Source organism: Thunnus maccoyii, chromosome 7 (genome assembly GCF_910596095.1).
Source record: "Thunnus maccoyii chromosome 7, fThuMac1.1, whole genome shotgun sequence".
Taxonomy (NCBI): domain Eukaryota; kingdom Metazoa; phylum Chordata; class Actinopteri; order Scombriformes; family Scombridae; genus Thunnus; species Thunnus maccoyii.
Genome location: NC_056539.1, coordinates 34,525,780 through 34,542,292, shown reverse-complemented (window position 1 = coordinate 34,542,292; position 16,513 = coordinate 34,525,780). Strand labels below are relative to the sequence as shown.

General features: G+C 41.4%; 1 protein-coding gene across 1 annotated transcript in view; it reads left to right on the top strand.

Moving 5' to 3' along the window:
* The first annotated feature begins 1,217 nt into the window (after window positions 1-1,217).
* The window catches only part of map1sa (microtubule-associated protein 1Sa), a 16,952-nt gene continuing 1,656 nt past the window's right edge, over window positions 1,218-16,513 (top strand). The window contains exons 1-7 of the mRNA XM_042416638.1: window positions 1,218-1,593; window positions 5,645-5,746; window positions 10,895-10,977; window positions 11,309-11,449; window positions 11,696-14,897; window positions 15,068-15,300; window positions 15,377-16,513. The exon at window positions 15,377-16,513 is cut by the window's right edge and continues 1,656 nt beyond it. Of these exons, the coding sequence (XP_042272572.1) occupies window positions 1,428-1,593; window positions 5,645-5,746; window positions 10,895-10,977; window positions 11,309-11,449; window positions 11,696-14,897; window positions 15,068-15,300; window positions 15,377-15,532 (4,083 nt within the window). The 5' untranslated portion in view covers window positions 1,218-1,427 and the 3' untranslated portion in view covers window positions 15,533-16,513. The remainder of the gene's footprint in view (window positions 1,594-5,644; window positions 5,747-10,894; window positions 10,978-11,308; window positions 11,450-11,695; window positions 14,898-15,067; window positions 15,301-15,376) is intronic.

Below are 16,513 nucleotides of genomic sequence, written 5' to 3'. Positions count from 1 at the left end.
ACCAGCATTCCCAGTTACAGGAAGGGTGAAAGTGTTTTCCTGCAGCTCTAAAATCACTGAATCCACCAGACTGGCGGAAGAAAGACTCTCGTTTATTAACTGCAAAAACAAGCCAACTGTTGTTCCTTCAGAGAAATATCACGTCCAAAATCCAGAATATAAACAGAGAACATTCAATCAGTTTCAGCTGAAATAATGAACTTTATTATGTCTGTGAAATGTGCTCAGTGTGCTGCATGTTATCACCAGTGAGTTTGGATGTTTCAATGTTTTCAACTGACAAAAAAAGTGTTTTGTTATTTTCTGTGTAATTTATTTGACTTCATTCATTTTTATATACTTATATATATTTATTATTTATCTGTGTACTTTTTTTGGTGTGCCTGTTTCGTAATGTAGAACATTATAACTTTATATTTCATATTGAATAAGTCGTGTTTTGGTGATAAAAATGTGACTCACTAATCTGTTTCAGGTTCAATAAAAACATATGAACAAAACTTAATAAATTAACAAAACTTTATTGTTTAAAACTTTTTTAACACAGTTTATATGGGTTTCATTTGCTTTTTTAAATTGTAGTTGAAGTTCAAGTCTCTTGATTTATATTTTCATTGAATGTTTGATCAATAAAAATAAACAGTGTACAAGGGACCTGCTGAGTACACAGGTATGAACTACATATATATATGTGTGTGTATGTGTGTGTGTATATGTATATATATATATATATTACAACAACATTACAACTACAATTAAAATATAATTATAGATGTAAAGAAATATGATTACATCCCACAACAGAAAAAGTTTCTAGTATTGAGACAGTTTTATGAGTTGAAATGTTCATTATTTGGAAATTTTTCAAAATTCCTTTAAATGTCACATTCAACCTGTAAGATTTATTAAAAATCTTTTTTTTCCTCTTCAGGTTCAATATGCTGTTAACAAGCAGAATAAAAATATTTGCTGTTTCTGTTTTTAATGAGCAACTTTTCTGGTTTTCATTTGATCATTTTAACATCATAACAAGATGTTTTTCCATGTTACTATGATGGTATAATAAGATAAAGAGAAAACTTTTTTTTAAAGGCAAAATAATTTAGTATCTAGAAATACATTAAAATATATAAAACATATTTAAGTGTCTTAAAAATATGGTATAATAAGTTTTCAGGTTTTAAGGAGAAACCTGAAAACTTGAGTAAATCCTTTTTGTCACGTTGGCAGCGTACTGATTTCTCCTCAGCAGCACGTGAACGCACCCCTCTCTTCTGATTGGTCATCCTTCCTTCTGTGCTGGTCATCTCTCCTCTCTGATTGGTTGTGTCTCCTGCCAGTTGACACATTTTCCCGCCTCTCATAACAGCGGGGCGGGCCCTGGGTGTGTGTACGCTGTGTGACGTGATTAGTGATCCATCCATGCCATGATGGCGGCAGCTGCGGCGGAGCGGGGCGGCGGTCCCGGTTCTTCTCCCGGTTCTTCTCCCGGTTCCTCCCGGCCGCCGGCCGCGGAGTACTCGGTGCTGGTGGCGGTGGGAGCGCTGCGGCCCGCCGGCTTGCTGGAGCGGCTGCTGCGGCAGATAGACTCAGGTGAGTGAAAGTTAACCGGCACCGTGAAGAAGAAGAAGAACCGAGTTTCTCAGGGCGGGAAGTCCGCCGTACCCTTCACAATAAAATCCGCTGCTGCTGTGCAGAATATTGTTTCCCCTGAAAACGCGTCCTGTCCGGATTATCTCCCAGATTATCACCTGGGAGTAAAACCACGCCGCGTGTGAAACGTTTGTTTATAGTTAAAGGTTTACGGTACAATTTAAACCGGTAACACAACATTTTAAAACATTTGTCGGGTTTTTAAAGTCGAATCTAGCATCACGCAACAGTGTTAGCAGCTAAGCTAGCAAGCTAACGTTCACTAGTTTCCTCCTTCGCAGTTTGAGACTCCATCAGTTAATCAATAATCACGTACTACGCCCATCAGATTCAACCTGTGTGTACGGGGACAGAAGTTTGTGACGCAGCTGTTTCTGGTCTCTGTGGTTAAATTTAGCTGTGATGTCGGAAATACAGCGTATTTATCTAGTGACCCATCAGAGTCTGTGACTTGCAGTGTTGGAAGAAGTACTCAGATTAAGTAAAAGTATCAATAACATAATGTAAAAATACTTCATTACAAGTAAAACTCCTGCATATAAAGTTCTGCTTAAAGCCTCCTCCCCTCCTTTCCTCTTCAGCTGGATGTTTGAATGTTTGTTTGACGTTCATCTGCAGAAAGTGGAAAGTTTCTCTGAGCTGAAACTGATCAGAAGGGGCGAGTCTGCAACAGCTGCCAGCAGCTTTCAATGGAAAGTAACGTTAGCTAAAGCCTGCTGGGAAAGTCGCTGGATGACGTCATGCGCTATTGAGCATATTTGTGTCGTCATCGCATGGTATTTGCATTCTGCCTAGTGTCAGAAGGTGTCAGACCTTCTCTCTTTGCTCACATATACAGTATTACAATACAGCTGAATTCACAATAAAGCTGTTCTCATTTAAAGGTTTTTGTGTTTCTGTTGTCAGACAACAGGACGAGTCTGAAATAGTGACTGAAACCCGACTCATTAAGACTAAATGTTGACCAGCAGTCACTTCCAAGATGCGGCTCTGCACTGCAAAAATTCTGATTTTATAACCACAAAGTCATCTGACAAACTCACCAAACACATAATATAAAGACAAACGGCTTCAACTGTATTTACATATAAAATCCTGATCCCTCAGAGAGAAAGTCAGAAGTGAGGAAGAATATCTGATGTTTTCTCTCATACAGCCTCCTGATGTGAATGCAGAGAGTTCAGAAACAGGAATGAACTAAACCTGTGTGACAACGGTTTAAATTGTTTAAATTAAAATAAAGGAGGAGATGATGATATAGATCAGTGATTGGTCCTTAGCAACACTGTTTGCATCCATGTAGCTCATTCACATCCGTCTCTGCCGCTCACTGAAGACACAGATGTGCTTCTCGCTGGCAGAACTGAAGAGACTATTCTATGGAGACCAGCTGAGGTTCATCTAGAAAGTCACCAGATTTGTCTCCAGGTGCTTTTTTTTAAAAAAAGTTACTAAAGGGGTCTGAAAAGTTGCTAAGTTGTAAAAGCTACCTACAAGCATCACAGCTAGTTTGGAGCCAATAATGGTTCAGTATTCAGCTCATACAAGTGTGATGTGGAGACTTGAAGCCTCCAGTGAACAAACACTGAGATGAACTTTAATGTGAAGGAGGAAACGTCTGGAAAATCAAATATATTATATATATCATTTTTAATGAGGGAGAAGGAGGAGACGATGTTTGAAGGATTTTAACAAGATCATTTAACTTTTTTGTGTAAAAAACCACATCAGAGTCAAATTATTATTCAAACTATTTTATATACAGTTTAAAACACATCTGGAGGAGATCTTTAAGTTGAAGTATAGAAGTATTATCAGCTACATTTACTTAAAGTACTAAAGTAAGAGCTTTCAGTAGGATTTTAAATGCAGGATTTTTGCTTGTAATAAAGTATTTTTATATTGTGGTATCGATACTTTTACTAGTAGTAGATCTGAAAACTTCTTCCAACACTGCAGGTCACTAAACACGAGGAAACAGCAGCTCAAGTTCTCAGTTAAATGAGTCGTAGAAACAAAGAAGGTTTGAGCTCCGTTTGCAGTTTTCTGATTCAGATGTTTGTTTCTTCGACTGGTTTCTGTTGGAGAAGGGTTAGGGCTACAGAAAGTCACTGATTCACATCTGAAAGTTCAGATGTTAGAAGGGTTTTTATCTAGAAATAAACTTTATTTTATGTTCTTTATTAAAACTGGATCAGGTTTCGTTTCAGTCAGGAGTTGCATCTTTGTTCTCATCAGACGTATCTGATGCATTTAAAACCTTCCTGCTGGATGTGAAGTCCTGCGTGAAGCTTGACTGGTTTTGTTCCAGTAAAAGTAGGTTAACAGTCAAAAACAGCATGAAACTTTAATAATCTGCAGTCTGACCTTCATTCACCAGTTTAACTGCCTCAGTAAAGCAACAGAAATGTGTTTATGTTCCACAAGGTTAGATATTTGATTAAAGCTGCAGCCATGAATTGATTAGAAAATGACAGAAAATTCATCGGCAGCTACAGTATTTAGATAATTAAGAAAATTGTTCCAGCTTCTCTGAGTCAGTAAAATGAATATCTTTGAGTTGTGGACTGAACAAGATATTTGATGATAGTTTTCACTGTTTTTATATTTTTTAGATCAAACAACTAATTGATAATTATCAGGTGAATCAGTAATGAAAGTAATTGTGATTATATTTCCCTGTTAACAGCCACCAAACTGTTTGTAGAAACAGAAACAGTAGAAACAAACAGTAGAGTGATCATCAGGTTTCAGTGATAAGACAGAAGCTTCTTTCAGGCTTTGACTTCATCAGTTTAAAACGTCGCAGCAGCACAAAGTCAAACATGTTTATTTATATTTATTATTTCAACCTTCGTCTCTGACGCGTAAAGACTCAAATCTCTTTAATTAACTTAACGTTTCAGTTTGAAGTTGAAGGAAATTCTTCTGCTCAGTGTGTTTTTACTGTTCAGGCTGATGGAGGAAAAGAGGAAGTAGTGTTACTAAATATCATCAACTTCCTGTTTGCTGCGGACGCAGCGAATCTGACAGGAAACGAGGAGAGACGTCTCACTCTGTCAAAAACAGAAATAAAACAAAAAGGTTGATATATGATAAAGTGTGTGTGTTTGTGTATCAGTGTGTGTGTGTGTGTGTCATTGTGTGTGTGTGTATGTTTGTGTCTGTGTTTGTGTGTGTGTGTTAGTGTGTCTGTGTTTGTGTGTGTGTTAGTGTGTGTTAGTGTCTGTGTGTGTGTGTGTCTGTGTGTGTGTTTGTGTCTGTGTTTGTGTGTGTGTGTCAGTCATTAGTGTGACTGATGTGTGAAATTGTTCGTTTCTCCTCAGTCACACTGACTTTAACTGTCGTTTTCATTGAACACATGATGAACATCAGACTGAACAGTGTCGAAGTGAGACGGACGGAAGTCGCTGTGCAGTTTGAGGTCAGAAGGTGCTCTGTGATTGGTCAGACTCGTTGAGCGCCAGAAGGTGCTCTGTGATTGGTCAGACTCGTTGAGCGCCAGAAGGTGCTCTGTGATTGGTCAGAGACTCGAGTGTCAAAGTCTTGTGTCACATATTTCAAATTTGACGTTTAGTATTTTAATGTGAAGAATGTGAAACACGTTTTTATCATCCAATCAGAATCCAGCTGAAGGTCGTCGCAGCTCATCAGTCTGAAATATGATCGATATCCTGTACTGATGCATCATGGGACATGTTGTCATGATGGATGAAAAGAAAAGTTTCTGTGTCTCATCCAGATAAAAATTATCATTATTTATGACAAACATTGTGTAAAAAACAAAAAAGGTTTGAAAACATGAACAAACAATTTTAAATTTGATGATAAACAGCGTTTAGTTGTTAACAGGAAGCAGCTGCGGGCCTGTGTCCTGCAGTTGCTTTGTGCACAGATCCACCTGTCCTCTACTTATTATTATGATGTTGTTATTATTATGATTATGATTATTATTAGTAAGAAATGGTGTATTTTGTGTGTTTTATTGCAGGAGTGCGTTGTTGGCCTGTAGATCTGGATGTTTCTGTTCTGGATCAGCAGCTGAAGCTCTTCGTGTCGAGACACTCGGCCTTCCTGTCAGAGGACGAACCAGGTCAGAAAACATCAGTCTGTCTGTTGACGGGTTTTATAGCTGCAGCCTTTCTAATCTAAAAGGATTATCTGATTCCATCATTAACTATTAAAGAGAATAATCTGCAGATAAATCAATAATGAAAAAACGGTCTCCGAATAGATGCTCGGTGTTTGTTAAACGCAGTTAGAAGGACGTGTTGACAGGAAGTTTGACTCCCAGCAGGTCGTTTTGTCCTGATGTGGATTTAAGAGACAACAGAGAGGAACAAAGAGTCACGTCAACATGTTTCCTGTTTCTGTTTCACGTCGTTATCATCCTGCTGCCTGTTGCTCAGCACACACACGTCTCATTAAACAGTTCAGATAAACTCTGAGTCGATGCTTCAGCTGATGATCCTCAGTCGACTCACATTCTGTCAGTTGAATTACTTTTTTTTTTAGCCACGTCTTTATAAACAGAGTAACGCAGCGTGACATCTTGACGGCTGTAAACTTTTACAGATTCTTGTCTCTAAATGATCTAAACAATAACTGAGAGCGACTCTGACGCTCAGCTCAGGTGTTAAATACAGTGAAGTCGACCGAACTCCTGTTTGAACTGACGTGGATCAGCGTCTCTGCGTCTCCTCTATCATCCAGTGTGATCCACTCTTCAGCTGACAGCAGCCAATCAGGAGCGACGCTGCGCTTCACTAACATCAGGACGAAAACTTCTCATTCCTCTGACTGTAGAAATCAGATGTTTCAGGTGATGAACAACAGCATTAAAACACGAGTCCATCAGGTAAAACATGAGACTCATGAAGCTGTTTTATCAGTTTAGTGCAGGGCGGCTGCTCTGCAGGTGCGCCTGATTGTTCTGCAACTGTGGTAACCGGGTGGAGACATGAATAATATTTCTCATAGGAGGGTGTATTGAAGAAGGGTGTAATGTAATCTGAGTCAGAGTCAAACTGAAACTTGGATCCAAAACTTTTCTGAGATCTAGAGGTCAAAGGTCGGTCAACACAGCACGCTGGCAGCTGCCCTGAAGGATGACATCATTCATTTCTTTCAGACTGAGGCCAAAAGTTATTTTAGAAAATGTGTGTGTGTGTGTGTCAGACAGACAGTTTGTTGTCTGATTCAAACACATAAACACTATCAGCTGAGACTCTGCTGAACAGCCTGCAGCACCACACACACACACACACACAGCGGTCATGTGATCACCTGGTTTCTTTCAATGACTCAGTGAAACCTCAGCAGCTCGTTAGCATCTGTGATGTCGTCAGATAAACAAGCTTAACGAGGAGAAACTGAGAAGAGAGACTGTTCAGTTCAAAACCGCCTCTGGAGTTGTTGGCATGGTAACCACACGAGCAGCTGACAGGAAGGAAGCAGAGGACTTCCTGTTGGCTGAAGGTCAAAGGTCACCTCACAGAGATGAGTGACTAATGGTTATCTGTTAATATGATTCTGATCAATGAGGCTCAATAATTATGTTCTCTCAGTGATATACAATTACACATCTTTATATTATATTATATTGTATTACATTACATTACATTACATTACATTATATTATATCATCACACAGGAGAGTGAAAGAACGTCATCATCTCTCTGTGATGATGAAAAACAAAGAGTTGAGAGAAAAGTTTTTTTCTTTTTATTGAATTTTTCCAACATAAACATTTACTCGTCACACAAAGGAGTTCAGGAAACCTTTGATACAAAATTTTGTTCAATCAATGTTCAAGAGAAAAGACTTCCAGACTTTAAAAAAAAAAAAAAAACTTTACTGAGCCTCCTGTGGAGTATTTAAAGGACGAGTTCACAGTTTCTCAAGTGTGTCATTAAACCAACAGTCATCAAATGAACATTAAAGCTGTGTTTCTTGCTGTAATCATTCCTCCTGTTCATACTGACCATTAGAAGATCCCTTCATAATGACCTTACAATGGAAGTGATGGAGGACAAAATCCACAGTCTGAAGCTAATATGAAGCTTCAGCGTCCAAATGAGTCAAATCAAGTAGATATCTTTCAACGTTACAGTCTTTTTAGTGCCAAAGTTCCTCTTTTTGTTACTATACTTCCACCTGCAGCTCAACAGGGAAACACTGTCCGAGGAAACACAAAGAGGGAATTTGATGCTAAAAAGACTGTAAATGTGTCAGATATCCACTTGATATGACTAACTCAGACTGATGAAGCTGAATAGAAGCTTCACACAGACTTTTAAATGACTGTGTGGACACACTGTGGATTTTATCCTCCATCACTTCCATTAAAAGCACATTTGAAGGATCTTTTAATATCCAGTATGAACAGGAGGAATGATTACAGTGAGAAAACCTCTTTCACTGCTCATATTGATACTTGAGATGTGTCATAACACTTTCCACCCGTTTACAGTGTAATGGTGGTTTGGCAGATTTTAAAGGAAACGTTTGACATGTTGTGAAATCCTCCTCTTGTGTTTCTTGCAGAGAGTCAGATGTTCAGGACTCTGGAGGCTAAAAGTAGCTCCTAACTGCTGAGTCAGCAGAAACTCCTACAAATAAGGGGTGTGTCGGGCCTTCCTTCTTTTTTCCCCCAGTTTATTTGTATTTTAAACATAAATAAATAAAAGAACACAATTCTTCACAAACAGTTCGTAACGGTTTAAAAATAAACACAAAATACACATGAAGAGAAGAAACAGAAATGAAAAAACAAACCAAAAAAAAGATGAAGAACTTATGAGAAAAACAAGGAAATTCTGCCACATTTCATTCCTATCAGTGTCGTATATCTCTGATCTTCTCATTGATTAGTTAACAAACTCATCCTTCAGTGACAGTGCCTCAGGGTAAGTCTCAGTGTTGTAATTATACCCAGACTTAACACTTCAAACTGCCTCTTATTCATTCCTTTTAAATCTTGTTTTATCGTCCAGAGGACAGTTTTGGCGTCCCGGGAACAGAAACCTTCGTCCATCCTGACGAAGACGTCTTTAAGGTTTCTTCCCACAGAGTCTTCTGAAAGATCCTGTTTAATTTACTAGGGGTCAAATCGAATCTATACACAGTCTTATATAATATCCCTGGTGAGTCGGTATTTTTAGAACTCTTCAGTTTTTGGTCAAAACATTTTAGCTCTAAAAGCAGCTCATCAGTCTGAGAGAAGTTAAAGTCACTGAGTCCTGCTCTCAGGCTGCAGTAAACAAGATAAAAATATACTTTACAATCAGTCAAACAAAGCAACACAAAAACAACACAACCAGAGGTGGAAAGTAACAAAATACACTTACTCAAGTACTGTCTGAACTTCAGTACAGTTGTGAGGTACTTGTACTTTAATGAGTATTTCCATGTGATGCTACTTTCTACATTTCAGAGGGAAATATTGTACTTTCTACTCCACTACATTTATTTGACAGCTTTAGTTACTTTTCAGATGAAGATTTGACACAATGGATAATATAACAAGCTTTTAAAATACAACACATTGTTAAAGATGAAACCAGTGGTTTCCAACCTTTTTGGCTTTTGACGTCTTACAAAAAGCAGTGTGTAGTCGGGGTCACATTTCACGTCTATGAGTTGTTAACAGCTCCACCAAATAGTGATTTTTCCCTCTAAACTTCTCACATGCTTTCATTTCAATAAATGTTCAAATGATCCAATATTTCAGCAAAAATCAAAGATTAGAGAAAAAGTCCAAAAACTGAAAACAGATTTGTGTATCAGAACTTTGTTTTTTCTTCTTTCCTCTCCCATTAATCATCTCACCACCCCTCAGATTTATCTGCTGACCCTTTGGAGGGGCCCGACCCCTAGGTTGGGAACCACTGGACTAAACTAGCTAACTGTATATAAAGTAGTGTAAACTAGCTCCACCTCCAGCAGCTACAACAGTAACATGCTGCTCTAACACTGATGCTTCACTATTAATAATCTAATGATGTCATATATAATAATATATCAGTCAGAGGGACCAAACCACTACTTTTACTGCAATACTTTAACTACATCAAGCTCATAATACTTATGTACTTTTACTGCAATACTTTAACTACATCAAGCTCATAATACTTATGTACTTTTACTGCAATACTTTAACTACATCAAGCTCATAATACTTATGTACTTTTACTGCAATACCTTAACTACATCAAGCTCATAATACTTATGTACTTTTACTGCAATACTTTAACTACATCAAGCTCATAATACTTATGTACTTTTACTGCAATACTTTAACTACATCAAGCTCATAATACTTATGTACTTTTACTGCAATACTTTAACTACATCAAGCTCATAATACTTATGTACTTTTACTGCAATACTTTAACTACATCAAGCTCATAATACGTATGTACTTTTACTGTGGTAGGATTTTTCATACAAGACTTTTACTTGTAATGGAGTATTTTTTGGTACTTTTACTGCAGTAAAGTATCTGAGTACTTCTGCCACTGAACTATGAAAACATGCAGTTTTAGAAAATAACTTCTGTTTGTCAGAATGATTAATCAAACCAGAAATACTCTTCAGTTGAAGTGAACGTTAGAAAATCACAAATAAATAATTGAATCCAGCAGATTTCATAGTAAAATAGAAGCTTTAAGTAGAATCATCTCATCAAAGGATGAAGATTTATATTTGGTCAACTGGAAAATAATATCTCAGGATGAACACGTAGATGGTGTTTGTCAGCTCTAATCTACTGTACACGCCTCAAAAAGTCCCTGCTGGAGGAGTTTTTACTTTCCAAAAACACAGGAATTTTTGGGGCGGGGTTTGCAGGGATGACCATCGCTGATTGGTCAAACATGCACAGTGTGGCTGCTTCAGCTTGTGCACTGCTCCATTCATAAAACAAGGAAATGCTCTTGTATGGACATTTCTCTTCGTTTGTTGACATTAAAAGTAAAGTTAGGTTTTGTTGTTGGCTTCCTGACTTGTTTTAAAAAGAGCGAGAGAGAGACTGAGTGAGAGAGTGAGAGAGAGAGAGAGAGAGAGATGGTAGCAGCAGCAGCAGTGAGTAGCTGACTGTTTGTTTGGTCACTAGGACATCAGCTGCTGTTCTCCTCCTGGGGTGCACATACATCTACACATGCACACATAACTACGGTGATGGTTGGTTAGCTGCATGTCTGACAGCCTGTTATTTAGTTTCTGTGTTTCCTCCTGCAGGTCAGCGGACGCTGCAGCACAGCGGAGACGTTCTGGACACGCAGGTTGTTGTGAATCCATCTCATGACTTCCTCTGCTCCGAGGTGAGACCGGATGGAAAATAAAGATATAAAATATGATTTATAGACTGAAGTCCGTCTCAGCTGTCAGTGTGTTCAAATCAGCTGCAGACATGAAAACAAGCAGTGAACAGTTTATGTGTGGAACGGATTGAGATTTTGCATGTTGATGAGGTCATGTATCTGAATCTGTGACACCATTTATTCCTTCTGTTCCACATAATTGAAATAATCCTGCAGCTTATCAGTGTGTCGCTCTGAAGTAGAATAGTCTGTCTAATCGATTTGATCAGATTTCTGCAGTTAAGCCTTCTGTGAAAGAGCTGCCATCATTTATTGATCTGTGTGTGTTCAGGTCCGGCGGCTGCTCTGTGATTCTTCTCGACACAAACTGTTGGTTCTGGCCGGTCAGTGTGTGGAACAGAGCGGAGACATCGTGTTACAGAAAGGCTGCTTCTCGCTCAACGACTTCATCCACATATTTGCTGATGAGGAGGTGAGAAAACTAATGGCAGTGATTTATTATACAAATAGTTTGTCTGACAGCTGTGACTCAGCAAAAGACTGAAGTTCTGCTGTTCACTTCTGCAGGCTGGTATTGAGTCTCAGACATTTAAACTTGTATGTTTTATTAAACCTGTTAAGATGATTCACTTATCTGTGTTATATATTCAGAATAATAATGTCTATCTTTAGTCCTTATTGTTTTTCATAAAGAAGTCATTTTTCTGTGTTTTCGTAGGTTGGAGAGTTGTTGAGCTCAGCAGATCCGGCGGTAAAGGCCAGCCTCACCCTGAGCTGTCCAAACTACGGTCTCTGGAAGGATTCTGTGTTGAAGAAACACAACCTGCAAGACTTTATAAACATCCAAATCAACCCTCCGCTGGTCCTCCCAGAGATGGAAGGTCTGCAGGAGTTCACAGAGTACCTCTCTGAGTCTCTGGAGCCCGAGTCGCTTTTCGACCTCCTGGAGCCCCCGAGCACTGTGGGATTCCTGAAACTCTCTCGGCCCTGCTGCTACATCTTCCCCGGTGGGAGGGGGGACTCTGCCTTCTTTGCTGTTAATGGTTTCAACGTCCTGGTGAACGGTGGCTCCGACCTTCGTTCCTGCTTCTGGAAACTGGTCCGGCATCTGGACAGAATCGACTCGGTACTCCTGACCCACATCGGTGTGGACAATCTCCCCGGGCTGAACAGTCTGCTGCTGAGGAAAGTAGCCGAGCAGGACGAGGAGTCTGCTGGATCTCACACTGAAGAGGACTGGATGAAAAACCTCATCTCGCCTGAGATTGGGGTGGTTTTCGTCAATGTCCCAGACCGATTAAAGTCCATCCAGGGAGATCCCAGTGAGCTGCGGAGTGGGGACCAGGTAGCGCTCACTCTGCAGCACCTGCAAAGACTCTCAATTAAACCAGAACCCCTCAGCCGGTCTAACGGACCCAGTATTGAACCGGTTATCTTATTTCAAAAGATGGGAGTTGGCCGTCTGGAGCTGTACACTCTGAATCCTGTCAGCGGCAGTAAAGAACTCGAAGCTTTGATGCAGATTTGGCCAAACAACGGATCAAATGTAAAGGGCTCAGATCTTCCACTACCATGCCTTGTTTCCATTTGTGCTTTGCTGGTCTGGCATCCTTCAAGCCCTCAGGAGAAGATCATCCGTGTTCTTTTCCCTGGGTGCACGCCACAGGCCAAAATTCTTGATGGACTTGAAAAACTCAAACATCTAGATTTTCTCAAAGTTCCAGCAGTGTGTTTGAGGGACCTAGAAACATCCAAAACTGAGAAACAACCAAAACGAGCAGAGAGTCGAGAAAGCCTTAAGTCGCAGTCTAAGGACTTCAGACCCAGTAGTGCCTTGCAGAAAGACAAGCTTGGACGAGCTGACATTAAAAAACAGGAGGTGAAAATGAAGCCAAAGGCAGCAGGTGACACTGCACCTAAAGAGAAGAAGGACGGAGATGAAAAGCCTAAACTGAAGGATGCAGATGTAAAGTCAAAGCCACCAAAACCTGCTGAAAAGCTTGTTCCAAAGAAAGATCTGTTAAAAGAAGAGAAGAAGGAAGTGAAAAAGAAGGATGAGAAAGTTCCTGCTGCTGTTGTAAAGAAGGAAGAGAGTGGGGAGAAAAAGAAAGAGGTTATAAAGAAGGAAACGCTAAGTACAAAACCAAAGAAAGACATTAAACCTGAACCAAAAAGAGACAGCAAGAGGGACATAAAACCGGAGGAGAAGAAAACGGCAAAACCAGCCATTAAAGAAGTGAAGAAAGCAACAAGTGGAGCTTCAAGTGCCGGATCAACAGCAAGCACGGAACTAAAAAATACTTCAGCCAAGAGTGGAACTCTGAAGAAAGACGGGACTATTCCAAAGAAAGACACTTTGAACAAAGGGACAAAAGGAAAGCCAGGTACAAAGGAAATCCAGAAGGAGGCTGAACGCTCCAAGATGTCAACACCTGAGGACATGACGGCTGAATTTGAAAGTCTTAGGCTGGAAGACAACAATGGGAACAATGGTAAAAATTCAAAGACCTCAGCAGTCAGGAATTCTGGTGGAGCAAAGGCCAGTGGGAACCAGAAGACCTTGACCATAGAGAGTCCAGAGAAGTTCCGCTGTATGGAGACAAATGTCTCCTCACCTCTTGCAAAGACACCAAAAGGTGACCTCAGTGTTAACTTTGATCTCAATACGAGTGCATACCAGCTGGGCGAGAGCTCGTTTAAAAACGGTCAAGATGACATCTGCATGAGCTTAGAGGAAAAAACTCTGGAGCTGGTTTCTCCTGCAGATTCTGCCCCCAACAGTGCAGGACATACCCCTTTCCATCATGACGACAGTAGCCTCGGTGCCAGAGGATCCAGTCTGGGCTTCGAGGATTACAACCAGGGAGGTTCTTGCAGGACCTCAGACCTGAGCTCTCTGAGGGAAGGCCTGGAAAACTCCACTTCCTCTCAGGATAAACAGTCCAGCCTTTTGACCCTCAGTCCTTTCAAAGACATTATGCCGGACTCCTCCCCCACCATAACCTCCATGCCCGCTGAAGTTGGCTCGCCTCACTCTACAGAAGTTGATGAATCTCTGTCGGTTTCTTTAGAGCAAGGGCTGCCACCTACTGCAGTATCGCCCAAAGGACTCATGGGAGATAAACTCTACTCCAATGGACACTTCAGTGACTCAGACTCCAACACAGGGATGGCCTTACCTCTGCGATCGTCCCTTAATGGGCGTTGTGGAAATGGATCTGAGGAACACATCCACGGGATGTCAGAACTCATTGCAGATGTTCCACATGATGTTGATCTCTGCTTGGTATCGCCCTGTGAGTTTCAGCACCCAAAAACCCCAGAGAACCACCAGCAGCATGTTAACCCTGGCCTCACCGCAGACAACAACAACCACTCCCAGGATCAGAGCAGCAGTGAATGCCCTTCAGCCTACAGCCAAGAAACTCCACCCACATCAGTTAGCGACTCACTCCCGACAGCCACGGACTCTGACGTCCCCCCTGGCACAGAGGACTGTCCTTCCATCACTGCAGACATTGACTCTGATGATGATTCCAGTAGTCTCTTCCCACCCAGTCATCCACAAGATCATCTCAGTCCGCACTACCCTCACAGGGCAGGGCAGCTTTCTTCCCATGACCCGCCACCAGCTCCCGTCAAAGACCTGCCCCCGTTACCTCCTCAGCCTGGAGCCTGCATGGCCGACGCAGAGGCTGATGTTGCAAGCAAGAACACAAAGAGCTCAGCTGCCAAGACCAAGAAACCAGCAGGTACCATGCAGAAGGCAATGTCTGGAAGTACCGCTGCCCAGAACGGAAAGTCCAAGGCAGGCAGTACCACGGGGTCACTAAAGACCACCTCCAGCCACGACATGAAGCCATCATCCCGAAATTCACTTGGTGGCTCCAGAATTGGATCTGCAAAACCTGCGTTCTCAGGTAGGCAAATGTACACACACTTAAAGAATACTGAGAAAGACAAAGAATACTGTACCTTTACCTGTGCCTGTACCTTTTTTGTTTGATACTTTTGACTTATGATCCAGAACTACCAGGAGAACAGCAGTGTGAGAAACACTTTAAACTTGTTCGTCTCTTTTGTTCCTCAGCTTCTAAAGCTGCAGGTTCAACAGGTTCTACAGGTTCTGAGGGTTCTGCGGTCTACGTGGACCTGGCCTACCTGCCGTCTGGCTGCGCTGCGTCCACCATGAACCTGGAGTTCTTCAGACGGCTTCGCTCCTCCTACTACATTGTGAGCGGAGAGGACCCTGTGAAGGAGGAGGCAATGAGGAGCATCCTGGACGCTCTGCTGGAGGGGAAGAGCAGCTGGCCAGACGTCCAGGTTGGTGACAACACTGAGCGATGTTTGTTGACTCCACCTTCATACGATAGTGTTTCTGATCGGTCTGTTTCCTCAGGTGACTCTCATCCCAACATTTGATTCGCTGGCAATGCATGAGTGGTACCAGGAGACCCACGACAAGCAGAGGGAGCTGTCGATCACCGTGCTCGGAAGCAACAGCACAGTGGCCATGCAGGAGGAGACCTTCCCCGCCTGCAAGGTGGAATTCTGAGGCTGCAGCTCCGCCCACCAAGAGCCCCTACCACCTAAAACCCCGCCCATTGAGAACCCCGCCCACCCCACCTCTGATCAGGTGGACCAGGAGGGTGGAGGAGATGACTTTGCTGTTGCCATGGTTATAGTCAGACAAGACCAGGTTTCCTGAAATCTGTCGGCTGAACCTGAAAGCCCCGCCCCCTTTGTTCGAGCCATTTTATTGAGCATGCTCAGTCACTACCTGCACATGCTCTCACTGTTAGTCTGAAGGTCCGTGAGATAGTTTTATTTGAAGGTTTAAGTGTCCCGACACAGAGACAGGAAGCTGTCAGGTGTCTTCCTGCACCTGTGTGACATCATACCTGTCACCATCTGTCACTTCTTGTCTGCTGGATCAGGAGCTCCAGTTTGCCTGTTAGCAAACATTAGCTCATTAGCAGGACGCTGGAAATCAGAGTCTTGAATGACAGATACTAATATTTCATAAATATGAAAGTTGGAATTCATCATGAGAAGTAAAGTTTGTGTTTATCCAACATGTGAACAACAGTCGATCAAAACGAGCAACCGAAAGAAAAATTATTAGAAGCACAAAAGCTCAAATGTTCACAAAGACCAATCTGTGGCCTTAAAGAATCATTTCACGAAACATTCCTAACAAGCAGGGAGGGAATTAATTCCGTTGGGTTTGAAGCACCAACATTTATAGAGTTCAGTATTCAGTTTTATTGTTTTTATGTGATCTTTATGTCAGTGTTATGAGATGAAGAACATTTCAATGTTTCTCCTTCAGTTGAGTTTTCATGTTTCTGATCCAGCAGACAGGCCGGACTGTAGAGAAGCTAAATGTGGGAACACGCTGCCTCCCTTACAGCAGCAACTTTTAAAGGTTTAATCATTTGAAGTGTTTAAATATCTGCATGCAGCACCAAGCTCAGACTGATCGACACTCTGTCACTGTGTGTAGTGAAGGACAAATGTTTAGAGACACATTTCC